At 40.2% G+C, this 18,684-nt stretch overlaps 1 protein-coding gene across 2 annotated transcripts; it reads right to left on the reverse strand.

Moving 5' to 3' along the window:
• Positions 1–1,236: 1,236 nt before the first annotated feature.
• Positions 1,237–18,655, reverse strand: LOC136444568 (general transcription factor IIF subunit 1-like). Of its 2 annotated transcripts, XM_066442176.1 has the most exons (14): positions 18,516–18,654; positions 18,062–18,135; positions 16,555–16,627; positions 15,640–15,833; positions 12,922–13,092; positions 11,739–11,853; positions 11,006–11,156; positions 10,356–10,440; positions 9,427–9,596; positions 6,003–6,070; positions 4,855–4,893; positions 3,446–3,599; positions 2,749–2,842; positions 1,237–2,080 (listed from the first exon to the last, which is right to left on the reverse strand). In XM_066442176.1, the coding sequence occupies exons 1-14, from the start codon at positions 18,525–18,527 to the stop codon at positions 1,876–1,878; spliced, it is 1,605 nt and encodes a 534-aa protein (XP_066298273.1). In that variant the 5' UTR covers positions 18,528–18,654; the 3' UTR covers positions 1,237–1,875. The 2 variants fall into 2 exon arrangements, with proteins under 2 accessions (XP_066298273.1, XP_066298274.1); XM_066442177.1 differs by lacking the exon at positions 4,855–4,893 and having other exon boundaries at positions 18,516–18,655.
• Between the last annotated feature and the right edge of the window lie 29 nt (positions 18,656–18,684).

The following is an 18,684-nucleotide window of genomic DNA, read 5'->3' on the forward strand; positions in this document are numbered from 1 at the left end:
TCTTATTTGCATAGTTTCTCGCTCTGGGGAAGACGTGCCGTTCAGAGGTACTCTGCCTATACGAAGAGGGTTATGGCTATGCGGTTGTTGTTGTTTATTAGTCTCTGTTCGGCTGTAGTTAGCCTGGCTAGGTCACAGGCAATATGGAGCCGAGATGGTCCCGAGACTACCGCCCATTTAAACATGCTCTGTGCCGAGAGCATCATACTTCGCCAATCTCCCTCCCGATGCATAAATTGACTGTTCCAAAATCACCCGTGCAAAAAAATTCTCTCTACAAGTTCTGCGAGACCCCAAGAGCTTCTTACTGCAAAGGCTTGCGTGTGTTCCTGCAATATGACCTCAGGTGACCTAAATAGAACAATGTTCTTTGGCCAGTAGCAAATGGAATGCGGGAATCCTTATATAGAACATGGATTCCTTGGCTAGCAGCAAATAGAACATGGAACGGGGATACCACTTTTGGCCTGTTTTTGGTCTGAAAATGGGTCCAAAAGTCCCCCAAATGAAGCATTTTGAAGTGATGTACACCAGAAATGTGATTGAAGTCCTGTAGGGACATGTTCAAGGCACCCTTGTACCGAATTTCAGGTCACTTGCTTGCAATACCAGGGCACAGGAGCCCAAAATATAAAAATTGTCTAAAAATGCCCCAAAAAAACTCCATAAAAATGATTTTAAGGCCTGTTTCAAAACAATTAAAAAAGGGTCTGGGGGTATTTGCAATTTTTACCTACATGCCAAATTTTAGGTCGTTTGGCCCAAAAATGACGGAGTAGATTCCATTTGAAGATTTGTCAGGAGAAGAAGAAGAAGAAGAAGAACATGTACAAAAACAATATGTTGAGCCATACTGGGTATGGCTAAACATAATAATGAAAAAATTACCTTTGACTGTATGTACCACATACATGTAGCCACAGTACACAGTAATTCTCGAAATTTTCGCGGTGGTTTTATGTTCATGGTTTTCGTGGTGACCACTTCGTTGTTTACAGTATGTGACGATAGTGCTGTGTATCTGTATCTGTATCTGTATAGCCAGTATAACCGCCCTTCTGTGTAACACACCAGCTTCGCAGGCACGCGGTGCGACAGCGGCTGGTTGTATTACACCGAACGACCTGGCAAACTTAAAACCACTGCGCACACTCCATTTTCTCCTTACAGCAAAATTAAGTCACCAGAAATTCAAAGGCGATTACCATATTTTTTACATTTAATGACACATATGACAAAGTTGTTCTAACGTTTAATATCCTTCATACAATGGTTTACAACTAGTGGTAAGGTATATAATATAATCTTAAATTCCAGAAAACAGTTACATCTAACTTTTTCCTTCTGTAGGTGATATTATCATAAAGAAATAAACATGTAAACTGTACATCTATCTATTAGTAAACATAGATCACATTGCCTGACTACATTGTGTTCAAAGTGCCCCTTCGAATTATTGGTGTTTATTTATTAGTCTTGTATAGACGCTCAATGACATATTCCTGCAAGCCGGCAAAATCAGACCCCCAAATATGGCTAACGTTACCAACCGATATTCGACTGTTAAATATTGTAAGCTTACAGTTGCCATGAGTTTTTAAGTCATGGAACCAATTGAAACTGTTGATCTGTTCTGCACAAGTTGCCATAGCGACTCCCATAGTGGCCTCTCATTGGTATTTTATTTTTTCAAACAAACTTCTTGCAAGTCAGGGACTGTTATAGCTCGGAACAAAGATAGTTTGTAGCACTTGAGATCACACTGACTAGAAAATGCATGACAATGTTAATTAAGTTTCTATGTCAAAAAAATACATCATAAAAGAATTCCACTTCTGGTAAATGTATTTAACACGACTATAAAAATAAAACGGTTCAGGATTTCAGCCAAAGATGGATCTTGCCGTTTATCGTTTTCTTCTCGGGGTTAAGTTTCTTGAGGATTTCGGTGACCTTTGCCACTGTTTGGTCGCGGTTCAAGCCGGTCTTACCCGTCGGGAACTTCTTAAGAAGGTCCTTGGCTGTCATGGGTTTCCTCATCAGATATCTTCTCACAGACTCCTCTGTAAGACCAAGCTCACTGAAAACAAGAAGAGAAGTTTCTTGTTTCTAAAAAAGCAGACATTTTGAAATGGAAAATAGTATCACATTGATGGCATAAAAATTCCACATTTCAGAAGTTCTGTCATTATGTTGTAGCGATTTTATAGCAAGAAATTTTCTTGGCGAAAAATCACTATTGATTATAAGACCACGTTCATACCAGGCTTTACGAATCTGAATTGATCCAGGTATGGGATTGATTGAGTTTTAGCACTGTATGTTAACTACATTTGTACTAAGAACTTTCATGCTAATTACAATGCATCGTTAACACAGCATTGAAAGGGCATTATGGCATGGTTACCTTAGAATAACTATGATAGTTAATTGGGTTAGCTACTGTAAATGCAGAAATGTTCGCGGTGGTTTTATGTTCACGGTTTTTGCGGCGACCGTTTCACCGCGAACTTAAAGCCACCGCGAATATTTTTGTCCAATACTGTAGAAGTATGTGACTATAGCGCTGCCACGAACTTAAAACCACCGCAAACACTCGCCTTAGCGCGAAATAAAAACCATGCAAACTTAACTGCATTTACAGTATTCCGATGGCCAATTACTGCACATGAAGTAAATAGTAGTGAACATGTGCTATTGTTAATTATTTCAAATTTGCAGGGATATAAGTGTGCAGAACTGCCGTACCTTGTCGGTGTGCCAGACCCTGACCCGTCGTGGCTGCGACTGTGGCGAGCCTTCTTCGGCAGCGGACTGTCTCCCTCAGCCGCTCGCTTTGTACCTGTCAGGTGGAGTGGAACAATAGACAGGTGAAGTGGAACAATGGACAAGTCAGTGGAGATCAACCTTTGTCACGCGGCGGACATGATAGAATGAAAACAAGGCCCTTGTGGCAAACAATAGACCAATCCTTACTGTCAATCACAATTAGCAGTTTAGCCAATGATTACCTGATAATTAGAGAATCGACCAATGGGGAAGTGGCTGCATCACCATCGAATATTTGCATTTCTATGTTTTTATTTTGCATTTCTATGTTTTTATTTTGCATTTTTTTCGTTTTGACGGAGGAGGGCGTGGACTATGGGATCGGTCAACAAAGCTCTAAATTGCTGCATCTTTTTTGTGCATTACAGTAGTTATAATATTGATACTTGGATATCATATTTTAAAACTTAATGTAATTTAGGAGGAAAACCAAATCTGTACATTACTTTTGCTTCTTTGCAATATTGGCCTCGTCTTCATTCTATCATGTCCACCGCATGAGAAAGGTGTATAGAAACAGAGATGGGCACCAACCTATATACCAAAAGGTCTGGGAAGTATTTTATCTAAATATCTTTACAAACTATCTTCCAAGCTTCTTACATATTATACAGACCTTTCTGTTGTTCTAACTTCTTGGCTGCAGCAGCTAGCGTGGACCCGATGCCCCCATCAGGTGCGGGTGTGCTGGCCCTGCTGCTACTGCTACTGCCGGACCTGGAGGTTCCCTTGGACCCAGTCTTCCCTCCAGCCCTCCCGGACTTCTTACTCTGTACAAAGAGAAGGTAGGAAAGACGTTAGAACTCTGAGATTGACTTAGCTTCTACTTCCAAGTGAATGATACATGTATATGTGGCGTCTGTGTGGTATAGTGGCAGAGCATCCGGCTATGAACCAATGAGGTTCAATCCCCAGTAGAGTACCCAGACATGTCCGGACATGCACCCAGACGTTGTGCCCTTGGGAAATGCACTTAACACATATTTCCCATGTCCTAAGCCCAGAAATAGGGTTTGGGTTGGCGTTAGGAAGGGCATCCAGCCGTAAAAACTCTTGCTACAAAGACTTGCACTTGATGAGTTCTGGGGCTCCCCCATCCATGTGTATGCACGTCCAACCCCCATATGATGGGGAATAAAAGACGTAAAATTGGATAGAGAGAGAGAGAGTGGAAAACAATTGACAGGTGGGTACATGAACAATATACAGGTGAGTGATGATCTCTGAGATTGATTAGCTTCTACTTCCAAGTGAATTATATATACTGTAATACTTCAGCTGCATGTTTGCTTGTAGCAAGACCTGAAACATTGAAAAAAATGCATAGGCATGACGACATTGTGTAGATCTAGAAACACTGACAATGCAAAATCACACTTGTCTGCTCCTACATGTAGTTGGTGGCCTCTTGGGTGAAAAGAAAAAAAAGAAAGAATTAGAGTCTGTTCCTATAGGAGCAAAACATCTCTAAAAACTTGGAAACTTGTGGTTTTTCACTAGAATCACTATCATTTGTCATCATGTTGTCCTGTCAATCAATTAGAGCCAAATGTAGTTAGATATAGTGGCCAATCAGGATACTTCACTCAAATCTCAGCATTATTCCGAAGCATGTGTCGTCCTGTCTCAATCAGTTTAATCAAGACGATTGACATCCAACCAGGAAAAACTGGAAGTCTACATCCCAGCATCATTCTCAATTATGTTGTCCTGTCAATCAATTAAATCCAGACAGTTAGTGACCAATCAGAGTCCTCTGGAAGTACTGCTATTGTTTCTGTTTCAGTTTCAATCTGTAACTTTCTCTGTGAATCACTGAAAACCTTATCAATATTGTGAGGGACTCAGACATCAATGTTAGATATCATGCATATAGATTCTAGGGAATTCATAATATGATTTTTGCTTAATTCAGTATAATGTATATGTCACTGGCACATGATACTGTAGAATCACATAGTGAGGATTATGTTGGGCTGTACCACTGTGATTACAGGGGAGGGGGTGAAGTGGATGTCTACTCACTCTGGCCTGCTTGCCCTTCAGTTTGCCTTCTTTCTTGTCCTACAGGTGATACAGAAGAAGAAAGAGAGAGAAAGAAAAGTCCAGCAAGATGTAAACATTTCAAGGAGGTTTTAATAAGGATAAAATACCCTGTAGTAAAAAGTTAACACAGAATGGTTTATCCAGCATCTAAACGTGCATGCAGTATGAAGTAATAAAAATAGATATACAGCAATGTTAAAATACCTTACGAGAAATACTTTTTAAAGTAATGTCAACTTTCATAATTCTACTGGGTACTTAAAGACCACATTAGATAATAAAATTATGAATTTAAAGAGATCAACTAAGCAGCATCCCTGAGGTATGCATACTTCATATATTGAGGTGTTCAAGACCTTCTTGAGAAGGCCTTGATAATACTAGTATGAGGGTTTTTTGAAGTAGTGGTCTTTGGGTACCCAGGGAATTACAACAGTTGCCGTTACAGGTATTTTTGGTATACTGCAAATTACTATGGAGTCATTATGATGTATAAAGCTAGCAGAATATGGATTTTTTTTTTACTTTACCTGCATTTCTATAATATTGCAGCAAGGAGCACCATTTTAAGATCTCAATCCTGTATTACTCTGAGTGGGTATCCTAAAAGAATCCGTACCCTCAAAAATGAACGGCTGCATGAACGTGTGTTTATATCGGTGGGAAATTCCTATTTAGCCAGCCTGACTGATCTCGAGTGTCAAACTGATGAAAGCTTGTTAGTAACGAAAGAAATTAACAGGTAAAGTTCGGCAGCCGCGCGTGGCGTCAAACGTCCACAGCTGGACATTGCCGGTAATGCGGTCGAGCGCTTTCAGCTGGAAATTAATACCTATTTTGGGGGTGTAGCTGAGTGCAGTTTGTAATTGCCATAAAATGGAATTGTATGCCAACTGATAGTTGGCAATTTTTTCACATGATCTAGGGTAAATGTGCTCAACAGAGAAAGAATGACATTGGTGCATTTCCTATCATTACGAACGCGGCCATGTAAAACATGTTTTATAACATGTAAGCCTATGGAGCGAAAAAACTCAGGAATGAGACCCTAAAGCTTTTTGATTTCTAGCTAGTATGCATGTTGATCTGTTGTTCAGTCTTGTACTTCCGGGTCAAGGGTCACTTACCTGCATGAAGAGTGCAGAGGACTCAAGGTCAACATCGCTGTCTTCTGACGAGCTGCTGTCGCTCTCTTCTGTACAAAAAAAGGAAAACTTCAATTTCAACAGTGCCGTAACAAAGAAAAAATTAGAATGCTTTTTTTTGCAGTGCAAGAGTTGCCGTTACAAGTACTTTCCCTCTCTTCTGTAAAAAAAAGGAAAATATCTGTACAAAAAAGGAAAATTTCAAATTCAACAGTGCCGTAACAAAGAAAAAATAAGAATGCCATTTTTTGTAGTGTAAGAGTTGCCATTACAGGTACTTTTGCTCTCTTCTGTACAAAAATGGTCAATTTCTGTACAAAAAAGGAAAATTTCAAATTCAACAGTACCGTAACAAAATGATGTGAGCACTTTGGGTAGCTCAGGGTGTAAACAACATCATCACCATGACAACAGGTATATGCTGCATGCATACTGTGTCCTGTTTATAAGTTGTCATGGTAACAATTTGTATGCACCCTACATTACCCATCATGCATTGCGTCTCCCAGGAGGCAATGGATCTGGAAAAGGATACATGTATATGTGTGCATGACACCATCCAATTCAGGTTCCGGTTCAGAATTGTTTTGACACAATGGCCAAATAGATCCTGAAATAAGACGCAAATCCTAGGTTTTCTCGGTAGTTTTGGCTCCCGATTTTTCGGCTATCGCTAAAGCAGTGCGTTATCTTTAATATTTCCTGAAAGCCCGATCTTCGTAGCGTTTTACGGTTTCCGAGTTTTGGTCGTCCGCGGGTAATTCCTGGTATTAGTGCGCGATGACAGAAACGCGGCTTTGTCGCCTGATTACCCGAATCGTGCGTTCTATGTGCGTTTTGCGTGGTTTCGTACCATCGGAGATTGCGGAAAATGTATCCTCACGATTTTTCCATTTTTCCTAATTGCACAGACAGAAAGATGACCTTTATTCCCATATCAGTCATTATCCAAGGAAAACTCTTATTTTCCTTCCAGCGGCCTTGGAAGAATGCCCTAAAAATAGCAGTTTTGGGGATGAAAATTACTTTTGGTGACGGTTTTCATTAAAAATGACGTTTCCACAGAAAATATCAAATTCGTCTGTCGTTCGAAGACAAGTCACCCCTATCCATCGGAAACATTGAATCGGCCGAAAAAGGATGTTTGGAAAAGCGCTATTGCTTTTCTGGGAACGAGTCAGGTCGGCCCCGAATTGTAAAAAAAAACTCCGAACCGAAACCTTCATTATTTTAAAATTAGAAATGTGCATACATGTAAATGTGTCTAGGAACTAAAATGATACGCCAAAAACACCCTCCTTTATCAGGGCTGAAACCCGCTCGGGAAATGTTCGGCAAACCCTCCCGGTCTCAGCCCTGATCTTTTGAACAGAGATTTTGGGTTCTGGGGGCGTCATTGACAGTTGCTCAAAATAATTAATGAGCTAGCCTTATTTGGCACAAACATTTGTTAGTTGCTCATGACTAATTAATGAGCTAGCCTTATTTGGCACAAATATTTGTTATCTTGTTCTGACCCCAAAGTAGCGATGTAAGACGTAAGCTGATTGGCTGATAGCTTCCCAGCGTCCTTTGCGGCTTTGCTCGAGATGAGCTTTAGCAAACCTTCTGATTGGCTGATGCTGTTTTGGTGGCGACAGCGCCAGAAGTGTGTTCAGGGGCTTGGAAGGGCAGGGCCGCTATGAGAGGTAACGAACGAACATATGGGGTCTGCTGGGAGGATGGCCAAAAAAGTTACTCAAGCAACTGAATAAAATTATCTTATTACCTGGATGTCTAACCTTCTTCAACATATCTAAAATGATAAAGACAGGGTTTAGAGGTACACATGAAAGGCCAAAAAATCAATGATTTGGCACTTATTATTGAATTGAAGAAAATATTTTTGGGAAAACCAAGGAGGTTAAAATAGGAAGGAGAGAGTTTGCCTATTAACACCCACCGCGGCCTTTTGTTCTGCCCTGATAAATCCCGCTGAGTCGCATTGTGCGGCAGCCCCGGCGGCGCCGCTTTGGTGTCGCTCTGAGCCGCTAATTTTCCCGCCAGTTCCGATGCAAATGAGCCTAAAATGACGTCACGGCTGGCGAGAATCTCCGAGGGCCGCCGCGCTGAGGCGGACATGCCTGCAGTTTCCGAGGATCTCCTTATTTGGGGTGCGTATTAGAACTGGGCAGTAGCCAGCAATGGCGGCGGGTTGAATTGGCGAATGTTTTGATATGTGAAACTCTGTTTTGCGACGAAAAATGGGCGAGTTACAGCATTTTGTGTGTGTTGCAAGGCTCGAAGCTTACATTTTAGAACAATAACGTGCCCTCAAATGTTGTCGTTTTGTAGAAATTATGTGATTTATTCTGGATATGCCGATATTTGTTTTAGATGGTTGAGGATGTGGAATTTCAATTTGTCAAACTTTCACAATCGGCATCGGGGCCATTTTTTCGGCATCGGGCCTACAATTCTCGGCTTCAACTGTGTTTTGTGCCTCTCTGCTGGCGAAGGAGGATCAATGAGGTACTGAATTATGTGTGTAGAATCGGTAGAATCATGGTAGAATGTATCGAATTTTGTTCTCACAGCTGCAGATATGAAACGAGATATATGCCCTTATACCTAGGATCTGTACACAAAGACTGACATATTACATGCAGAATGTAGCAGACGTATTAGTTCAGCGCTTTATTTGACCATGTAGTTTGTAGGGTGGATGTTGTAACAAAGATTAACCTTGTTTCAAGGCTATTGAAATAAAAATGGCCACAGGCTGTAACGTTGGTTGCAGCGCTTGAATTTCCTCCGATCGTCTTCTCCGCTATCTACTTTTTCCCGATCCTCTCACTGATTTCTAAAAAGATTAATTCCTCAAAATAGCTAGAATTGAACTTACGACTGTCCCTCCACTAAAACTGCTAATCCCCGGGGCGCTCCAATTTGCAACTAAACAATGTAACAGATCGCTGGCGTGCCGCGCTGGCCCATTGAAATCAGGGCAATTGACACGTTTATGTCAATTACAGTTTTGACGCTTGCGGCCCACTGAGGACAAAAGGCAGTAATTTTAAACTCTCTCCTTCCTATTTTAACCTCCTTGGGAAAACGTAGGCTACACCACTTTAATTTCTTGGTTAACGGATTTTGATAAAAACAATGCTAGATTGCTAAATCAAAATGAAAACAGAATCTCAGAGGAAAGTCTATACTTTGGTGCACACAGTTTCAGGGAGTGAACAGGGTCAGGTGTAAGTTTTCACCCCAACTTTCTGTTTTCAAGATGTCCTAGTGCTAAAATTTAAAAATAAAAAAAATCCGTTAACCAAGAAATTAAATTGGTGTGGCCTTATGGAGATCTTATAAGAGTATACGTTGGTTTTAAACAAAGTAAAAAACAAAATAATTGAGCAGAAAGTACCTTTTTTGGCAGGTTTGTCCTCTGTTGTTTTCTCCCCCTCCGCAGCCTCCCCCTCCTTCTCCCCCTCCCCCTCCTCCTCCTCCTCACTGGAGGACATCTCCATCTCCTGGTCCACCCCCTTCAGGTCCGTACCGTCCACTTTGGACTTGTCTACTTCTTCTTCTGAAGCACTGGAATATAATTATTGACAACATGTAGGATTTACAGACAGGGTTTACATGTACCGTCCACTTTGGACTTGTCCACTTCTTCTTCTGAAGCACTAGAATATAACATTGACAACATGTAGGATTTACAGACAGGGTTTACATGTGCTGTCCACTTTGGACTTGTCTATTTCTTCTTCTGAAGCACTGGAATGCAACATGACAACGGGTTTTCAGGTAGGAATTATAGACAGGGCACCTAAAAATTGGGGGAGGGGGGGACTGGTATGAGAAAAATAACACCAGAGGCAGTGTGTATGTGGGGGAAACACATGCACATGTGTATGTAATTACCAGGGAAGCAGGACGTCCGCTGCGAAAGGTGGGCGTCTAATTTCTTTATTTTCTAGGCGTAGGGAAGCCATAGGACACCCTGCTACTGATTAATAGCCTGCATGACAACAAGCAAGTTATGTTAACAATCTACTAGTGACTGGTCTGTTTGTAGCAAGTGGTGTTGATGGCCTAGCATTTAGGCCTGCAGACACAACACCAAGGGATCACTGACATTGACAAAAGTTAGGTTAAGCTTAGAGTAAAGGACAACAACTTTCCCCAGATTTAGAGACTGTGCACCATTTGTAAAATAGAATCTGTATCTGTATCTATATAGCCGGTATAACCGCCATCAGGCGTAACACACCAGCTTAAATAGAATAAAGGAACACAGTGGTATGGAGACTTATCAATAGCATAGTCTAAAGCTTGTAATAAAGTAGTCACCTTTCATCTTCATCTGACATGTAGTCGACTTCCCTGCCATCGTAGTCTCCCTCATCACTGTCTTCTAATGCCTCATCATCAGAACCTGGGGTGGGAGGGGGGCAATTCAAAGGTTAATAACTGTACACATGAAATGATGAATGGGCACAGGGTTTAATCCATGAATAACGATTTGTACTAAAATGAGTGTGCAACAAGCATTTTCTTTAAAAAAATTATCCAACATTCATTGGTGTAGTTTGCTATACATGATGGGATTTCTCAGAAAAACTATCTGATGCAAAATTGTTTTGATAGCAACTAAAGAAATCAACACAAAGATGTAAAGAAATTAATTATTTTTAGCTATGAGTCTAGTCTTTCTATGTTTACAAACAATGGTAAGGCCACACCAATTCAATTTCTTGGTTAACAGATTATTTTTTTTAAATCTTAGCATGAGGACATTATTATAACAGAAGGCTGGGGTGAAAACTTGCACCTGACCCTGTTCACTGCCTGAAATTGTGTGCACCAATGTACAAACTTTCCTCAGAGCTGAGATTCTGTTTCCCTGCTGATTTTCCAATCTAGCATTTTTTTTAAATTCTGTTAACCAAGAAATAAGATTGTTTTGGCCTAAATGCAAATCTAAAGTTTTTATTACCCACCTTTTTGTTTCTTCTTCTTTTTCTTCTGGCCTTTAGTATCCTTCTTTTTCTTGGCAGTTTTTGCTTTTTCTTTTTTCCCCTCTGCTTCATTATCTGAGTCATCGGAGAAGCCACCTAAGTCTGAGTCGGATTCGTCCCCCTCTCGCACTTTCTAGATAAAAAAAGGGAAAAAATCATTAAAATTAGTGATTTTGATAATCATTGCTTGAAGATTTTGATGCAAGATATGTAATAAAAAGAGTCCATATTAATCATGTTCATCACTAATACTATTCAGAAATAGTCTTTGCAAAAATTCAACTTTTCTGCTGTTTGCTATCTGTGCACATCATGACATCATCAATTTGCGTGCACGATTACACAGGCTTCGGGCGTCTTTTAGAAATAAAAGTTGATCCAAATATTGGTCTTTTACCAGGTTAGTTGATACTGACTTCGTCCATGTCCAAGAGATGGTACTATCTCATGGGGGATTTTTAGTTTTTAGTTTTCGACGGACGTCGCTTGAGATTTTCTTTGAAAAATACGGTCGACGCTCAGGCGATTTTGAAATTCGGCAAGCTTCAGGCAATCTACAAAGTCGGGCGACGCTCGCATGAATTGTGATGCTGGCTTAAGGGTACAGCTGTGGCATGACAGGGGTTCCACCCTGGTCCTCTGGGCCAAAAACCGTAACCATTATGCCAACATGATGCCACTGCATAACATGCATAACCGTTCCTGTTCTACTCACCAAGTCGTCTCTGGCCGACACGTTCTTCTCAGTTTCTCCCTCTGTTTCTGCCTCATCCTTATTCTCCAGCCTTTTCTTCATCATGATATTGAAGTAGTTTAAAACTTTATGTCTCCTGCGGATGAAGCAGAACTTAAACTTGTACAAACATCAAGTTGAAGAAGACAGGAGAACAACGTCCAGACTTTGCATGATGTACAAAATGACTAACAAACTTGTGGACGTACCGACTGATAAGTATCTAATGTCAGCTCAGAAGAGGACTAGAAATAGTCATGCTTTTAAGTACCAGAGTTATCAGCCAAGGATTGATGTGTTCACAAATTCGTATTTTCCGAGAACCATAGTAGAATGGAACTCGTTGTCATCAAGTACTGTAGGAGCACCTTCACTAGGTAGCTTTAAAGGACGGTTGCAGTCAGATATACAAAGACTAGGTGTAACAGACCGTTCGGTGTAATATGACCAGCTGCTGCCGCGCCGCGTGCCTACAAAGCTGGTGTGTTACAAAATGTATGCCTAATGGCAGTTATATCGGCTTTATAGATTCTGATTCAGAATCACATAATTATAAGCAAGGGAGCTTTTTGAAAAAGTCTTTCTTGCTCTATGCCTATAACATTAATCTAAGTGGATACAAAAAATGTAATTTACTGGGGAATGCACGCAGAGAGAATTCTAAGAATTTGTTCAACTTGATAATATTATTATACTGCACTGTTTGCTCTAAGCCCGGGTGTCCCTGAAAATCTGAAATTTAAGTAGCTACTGCATAAATTTTATATTTTTTTAATGTTCTAAAGCAAAGTTTCTGAAGACTTTGACCCCATTTTTGGATCACAAGACTGTATGGTGACATGTCCATAATAATGGATCATTCTTATCTTGTGCTGTCAAAAAAATTGTAAGGTATCAAAACTTTACAAAACTAAGGCCACACCATTTTAATTTCGAAGTTAACAGAATTTTAAAAAAATGCTAGATTGGAAAATCAACAGGAAAACAGAATCTCAGAGGAAAGTTTGTACTTTGGTGCACACAGTTTAGGGGAATGAACAGGGTCAGGTGCAAGTTTTCACCCCAGCCTTCTGTTTTCATGATTTTTTTGTGTGCTAAGATTTTAAAAAAATCCGTTAACCAAGAAATTAAATTGGTGTGGCCTAAAGGTAGAAATTCAATGTACTTCTCAAATTCAGCCTCAGCTTCCTCTTCATTGAGGTATTTGTACTTGATCTGTGGTGTGAAGTTGTACCAGGACTCCACGGGGCACGCCTCGAAGGTCTTGTTTCCTGTCTGTCGGAAGACGAAGTACGACGAGGCTTCGTTGATTCCTCCCTCCTTTCTCCCAACAAATCTGAGATGGTGACGAGAGAGCTTGTTACAACAGTTGGACTGGGTTTTTGGTGTTTGGGTCAATGGGAAAATAATCTAAGGGACCACCAAAAAGTGACCATAAGGCCACGCCAATTTATTTTGTTGCTTCTCGGAATAGCCTGTCCTGTTTTTCCCATTCTGAATTTAAACAAGAGCTTTTAAAAAAAGCTGGCGTTTCGGCTACGTTTATGAGTGTGAATTGTCTTTTCCCTTTACTTGAAGTAAAATCTGCCAGAGGAAGTCACTCAAGGGCTGTTCAGTCTATAAGAAAAATTGTCATTTTGGGAAATGAGTACTGTTTTAATAGAGAAAGGCAGATTGGGGAAAGCAATTTTGAAGTTACGTCACTTAACTTAAGTGCTTTTGAAAAAGCTGGTCTTGGCCTACAACTTGTACTTATTTGTAAAATGTACAATAGGCTCATTATAAAAGCTATCAATGTAATTATGTACATGGCACGCAATAAAACATAAAATTTGAAAAAGCACCATTGAATCATCAGCACTATGGTAATTAAGTGAAATAGAAGTTCATAACAGCTAAGGTTCTATCTAAAATGACTACCAAATGTCAAACAAATCAACAGCTACCTCATCCGTATTATTCTGGTTTCCGCATTTACAACATTTCTTCCTTATTTTCCTGGGTAATTTTGCTAAAATTCATGAAAATTCCCATAGTTTTGTGCCGAGCGGCGCCACTTTCCACGTCCGTGTTGTCTGAATGAAGTCGATACTGAACAATGGAGCAAACAACATCAAGAGCCTCTGTTTACATCGGGGATAGAAGTTTAGTGGCGAGTGTTTTGCAAGAATCATCTTACCGCGCATAGGAGCCGCTGCACGGTATTTTCCATTACAATGAACAGAAAAATTCGAATGCCGGGTTTGGAATCTATGAAGTCCTGTTCATAAGACAAAGGCCTTGTATATATTAAATGAATATTTAAAAATAACAAATATAAAATATTTCTTTATTTATTAATGAAAAAATGATATTCATAAATATGATATTGATAGATTAATATAATATCAATATATATTTTTGATATTCAATATCTAAAAAGAAAAAAAAAAATCCATGCACGGACACGAACCCGGATCTTCTGGGTCCGAAGTGCTTCGCGTTGCCAGATCGGCCAAGCTGCGGTACGTAACCGATCACTCTGTACGTAATGCTATAACCTCACTATATGGTATCATTTATGCCGATTTTTGGTCGTTTTCTTGACGAAATCATTTTTTTTCTTCTGCAATCTTGTGGAATAGATGTAATATGGTCATTTTTCAGGATATCAAACTCAAAGTCCGAAACCACAATGCAATGATATTTCCGAACAGTTGTAGCAGTTACATGCGGTCGCCCTCCTGTGTGTCATGCAAATGTGGCCTGCCTGCCTTTTCGTGCTCCCTTGCCATATAAGGCAACGGCTATACAAGGATTTGGGAACGTATTGCCATATAAGGTCTTATTGTGTGCGACACAGTGTTGAACCAAGCTTCCTTGCTTCCTACCTGCCTGCAAGGTAAAAGCCAGGACATTGCGTTCCGGCGCGAAGGCGCCGAAACGCAAAAAAAAAATTGGGTACTATCTATTCCCATTCACAAATTTTAACTCCCAATATTTTACTATCTGTTCAGTTGTAAAACTCAATAGCCACCAAAATAGATTATAAAGGCCTGCACATACCTTAAAAGTGTGGTCACATTGATCATAAGTTATAATTTTTTCATTTATCAAAATATATTTCTCAATATCAATCGATATATTACATGGCGAAGGGTAATTTTGTTACTGAAATTATAGTACTAGATCAAAGAAAGGGGTGCATTGCATAGAATTAGCCATACAAAGCTGAAACTTGAATAATCCTCTTATTCTTTACGTTATGTAAACCCTTATCTTCACCCCAGACAACTAGTACGTATTTGCAAAAAATTTATTTTTATTTTTTGTTGCCCTGTCGCTCCAATTTTTTCTGAAAAAAATCCACGAAGCGACAAATCAAATTGGTGTGGCCTAATGGCCAGATGGTCCTTATGCTGACATGGTCACTAGTATAATAGAAGAAGTTTGACCAAACATATTGTATACTGAAAATATTTTCAAACTGCGCCCGCTACAGTACAAGCCTACAGGCAACCAAAGCAATATCAGGGCCCAAAATATGGGGAAATAAAATGCTAAAATCTTAATGGTAGTGACATTTTCTAACACTATTTAGCACATTTGCATAATAACTTCATACTTTGAGCATTTCAAACCATGCCATAGGATAATTCCCTTAGTTTCGCGAACCTACAAAAACCCTGGGGACAATTTTCAGTGAGTTCTCACATCACAGTGACGTCATATTTTTGCATGATGGATGTTGCTATACATTACGATAGTGTTGTTTGAACTAATGATGTATAGAAATGACTAAATAGATTGACTTTCAAAATTCGATTTTCGGGCCCTAATATTGCTTGGGTCTCCTTTAAGGCTCTGCCCCAGAGGCAGTGCCAAAAAAATCAATCAGACCCACCTTTTGCCACCTTTCCCTCCTACTTTAAGTAACCAGGGCTGGTCCTCAAGCTTGAGTTTTGTCTTGTTGATGCCGTATTTCTTCTGCCGCGCCTGCTCGCGCCACTTCCGACCGTACTCGCTACCCTCGCCGTATTCCGGCATCGTCTCGTCCTTGTAGATGTCCATCGTACTGGTTTCTCTCTCCATGTTGGCCTGATATCATTGTAAACAGAAGAAAGGAAATCATCTTACAATATCAGATTTGAAAAGATGATAGCAAAATTAGATTGTTGGATTTGAAATACCTGATGTAATTTGAAGGTACCGTACATGTACATTTTTAGACTACAGTATAGCATAGTTCCTCTCACTGTTATTTGATACACACACATTACACATGTACAAATCACAATTTTGTTTCTTTCTTTATGTATCACACAGACTTTGCATAAAAATCTACAGAATAAGGTAACCCACATTGATGAAGAGCAACATACATGTAGAAACACTTGGTGCTAGTAAAGAAAGATGTACTAAAAGCATGAAGACATGAAGATTTTGTTGTGTCCAGAATGTCCAGACTATATATATGCATGATGTACAAAATGACTACTAAACTGGTGGACATCCGACTAATAAGTATCTAATACCAGCTCAGAACAGGACAAGAAATAGCCGTGCCTTTAAGTATCAAACTTTTCAACCTAGGAATGATGTGTTCAAAAATTTGTATTTTCCTAGAACGACCGTAGAGTAGTGGAACTCGTTGCAGTAAGAAACACAAGTATCATCTCTTGTGAAACATAGTTCCTACCTTGCTTCCTACATGCAGCTCTGATTGTAACATCATGTTTTGGTAAAATACTTGGACATATCCTAGAGCAAATGACAGCTCAGAATTAGAATGTGAAGCTGCAGTAATTGAATAAATCACCTCCTTCCATGCCGACATGTCCACCTTACTGTTTGCAGCGAATCTCATCACATTGTATTTCTTGAGGGGATTCCTGAAAACAGAGGATTAGAAAAAATGATCAGGGTAAGAAGATAGAGAAACTCACTGTGTAAGATCCTGATTCTTCCTGATCTGATACGGTAACAGGTCAACTCGCCCCAAGTATTTACGACCAACTCGCCTCAATTTTAAGTATTAATCAGGGCCTACTAATTATAAACTTGGTTTTATATATCCTACTTCTAAATATTACTTTACATGCTAACAAAGCTTTGTGACTCTAAATAAGTCTAATCTTAACATTCCCTTCTCTGTTCGGCATTTAATACCGATGAATGCCGGGGGCGTCGGCGGGCCATGTAGCGAGCGGCCCGCCGGGTTCACCGGGACCTGCGCCCGCTCGCTGTAATCTCAAGCATGGCTCACTGCTGACTCAAATTATCATTCAAGTACATGCTTAGTTTCCTAGCACATAAGGTAAGCCAACAGTCTTTCGGATCGCCATGCTTGAGACTAGAGCTAGCGGCCGTGTACGGTGACACGCGGGACAACATGCCGACCGGGTCCGCCAGCGAATCCCGAGTTCGTTGCAATTAAAATACGTGGCCAGCAAAAAAAAGGTTAAAGTATAGTCATGAGGTTTGTTAACATGTAAAGTAATATATAGAAGTAGGAGTTATGCATATAAAACCAGTATAAAACCAAGTTTTATAAGCACTATTGGGGCGAGTTGGTAGTAAACAGTTGGGGCGAGTTGGACTTGGGGCGAGTTGACTAGGATTCACCTGATACTAGTGGTAGGTCACTTTAAGTTAAGTGAAGCAAGGTGATAATACCTGATCATGATCAGCTAGTGTTTCTGGAACTAGAGATCAGGAGCTGCAGTTGTTTGCCCAACATGCATGCCATGGGTTGCAGTCCTAAAGTTAGAACGGGGCTACAAGCCCTAGTTCACTGCTCATTATACTTGTCGAAAAGAGCTAGGGGAATATTACCGGCACAATGAACCTGTAAATACTGTGAATAAGCTAGTTCACGGTTGCTACTACGCATGTGCAGTGTCAAAGGTGAAGGCCCCCACGACAGTAACAAGACCCGTCTGGGCGTTGTTATGCAAATCGAGACAATGTGGAGGCGAGCACTGTTTCCGTCGCGGGGGCGTTCACCTTTGACACTGCACATGCGTAGTAGCAACTCCGAACTAGCTTATTGCATCTGTCTTCTCTGTCATGACCAGTGGAAGAATAGATCTTCAGTGAGCTGAACTTGTTTGAGATCACTTCAATTTTCCCACCTTAGGAATACATCTCAAATATTTTCATAAATGGCAATTATAAATACACGGTCACTAGTCTGTATAACGCAAACTCCAGCTGTCCGGGGGTTTCTCTCTCCTCCCCTCTTGGGTTGTGAGGTGGTTACAGGGCGGCGAGCGGTCACATGAGGCTTGATTGAATTCAGGCTACACGGTCACCACATTACTCACTTCTGTATTTTAACTGTAAATTCCTCTGGACCCTGAAGCCCCCCTTGTAGACCACCACTACCGGATGGCTGGCTCTGGAGAAAAATGGAAAAACTATTTGAATAAGATTTGTAGAAATCCGTCATCATTGAATACTTTCACCCCAAATTATACCGAATCAGTCTGACTACTTATATAATAATCTTCAAATTGAAGACAAGTATCAGCCCGCTAAAATTACAGAGCTTTTACTTTGACTATACTATAATACATACAAAACTATATAGCAGTTACTGAACTTAATAACGCTTAAATATGATGGAAAAGCGAAAGTGCAGCTGGTTGAATAATTTCATGGATAGAGCTCCAATGATAACTCACTGGTGGGAGGGGGGCACATATGTGGCGGATTTTTAGCTGGCTCTTTCATAAAATCACTGAAAACATTTCAAGGTATAGAAAATCAGGTACTTACTTGTGCAGCCATTCTTGCAGCTCCTTGCCGTTTGTTGTTTTGTTTGTTTGTTTGTAGCTTTCGCTAAAAAGATATTTGTCAAAACACTGATGTCGCAGCGTCGCGCTGAACTTCCAAATATCAATTGACCCGGAAGTACAACTAGAAGTAAACATGGCGTATTATTTTA

Source organism: Branchiostoma lanceolatum, chromosome 11, assembly GCF_035083965.1.
Source record: "Branchiostoma lanceolatum isolate klBraLanc5 chromosome 11, klBraLanc5.hap2, whole genome shotgun sequence".
NCBI classification, from domain to species: domain Eukaryota; kingdom Metazoa; phylum Chordata; class Leptocardii; order Amphioxiformes; family Branchiostomatidae; genus Branchiostoma; species Branchiostoma lanceolatum.

Coding starts and splice junctions, on each gene's coding strand:
- LOC136444568 (XM_066442176.1), bottom strand. Junction 13,093..15,639: donor GGAGGGAAAGGTGGCAAAAG/GTGGGTCTGATT, acceptor TCACCATCTCAG/ATTTGTTGGGAGAAAGGAGG. Junction 3,600..4,854: donor TGAAGGGCAAGCAGGCCAGA/GTGAGTAGACAT, acceptor CTCTTTGTACAG/AGTAAGAAGTCCGGGAGGGC.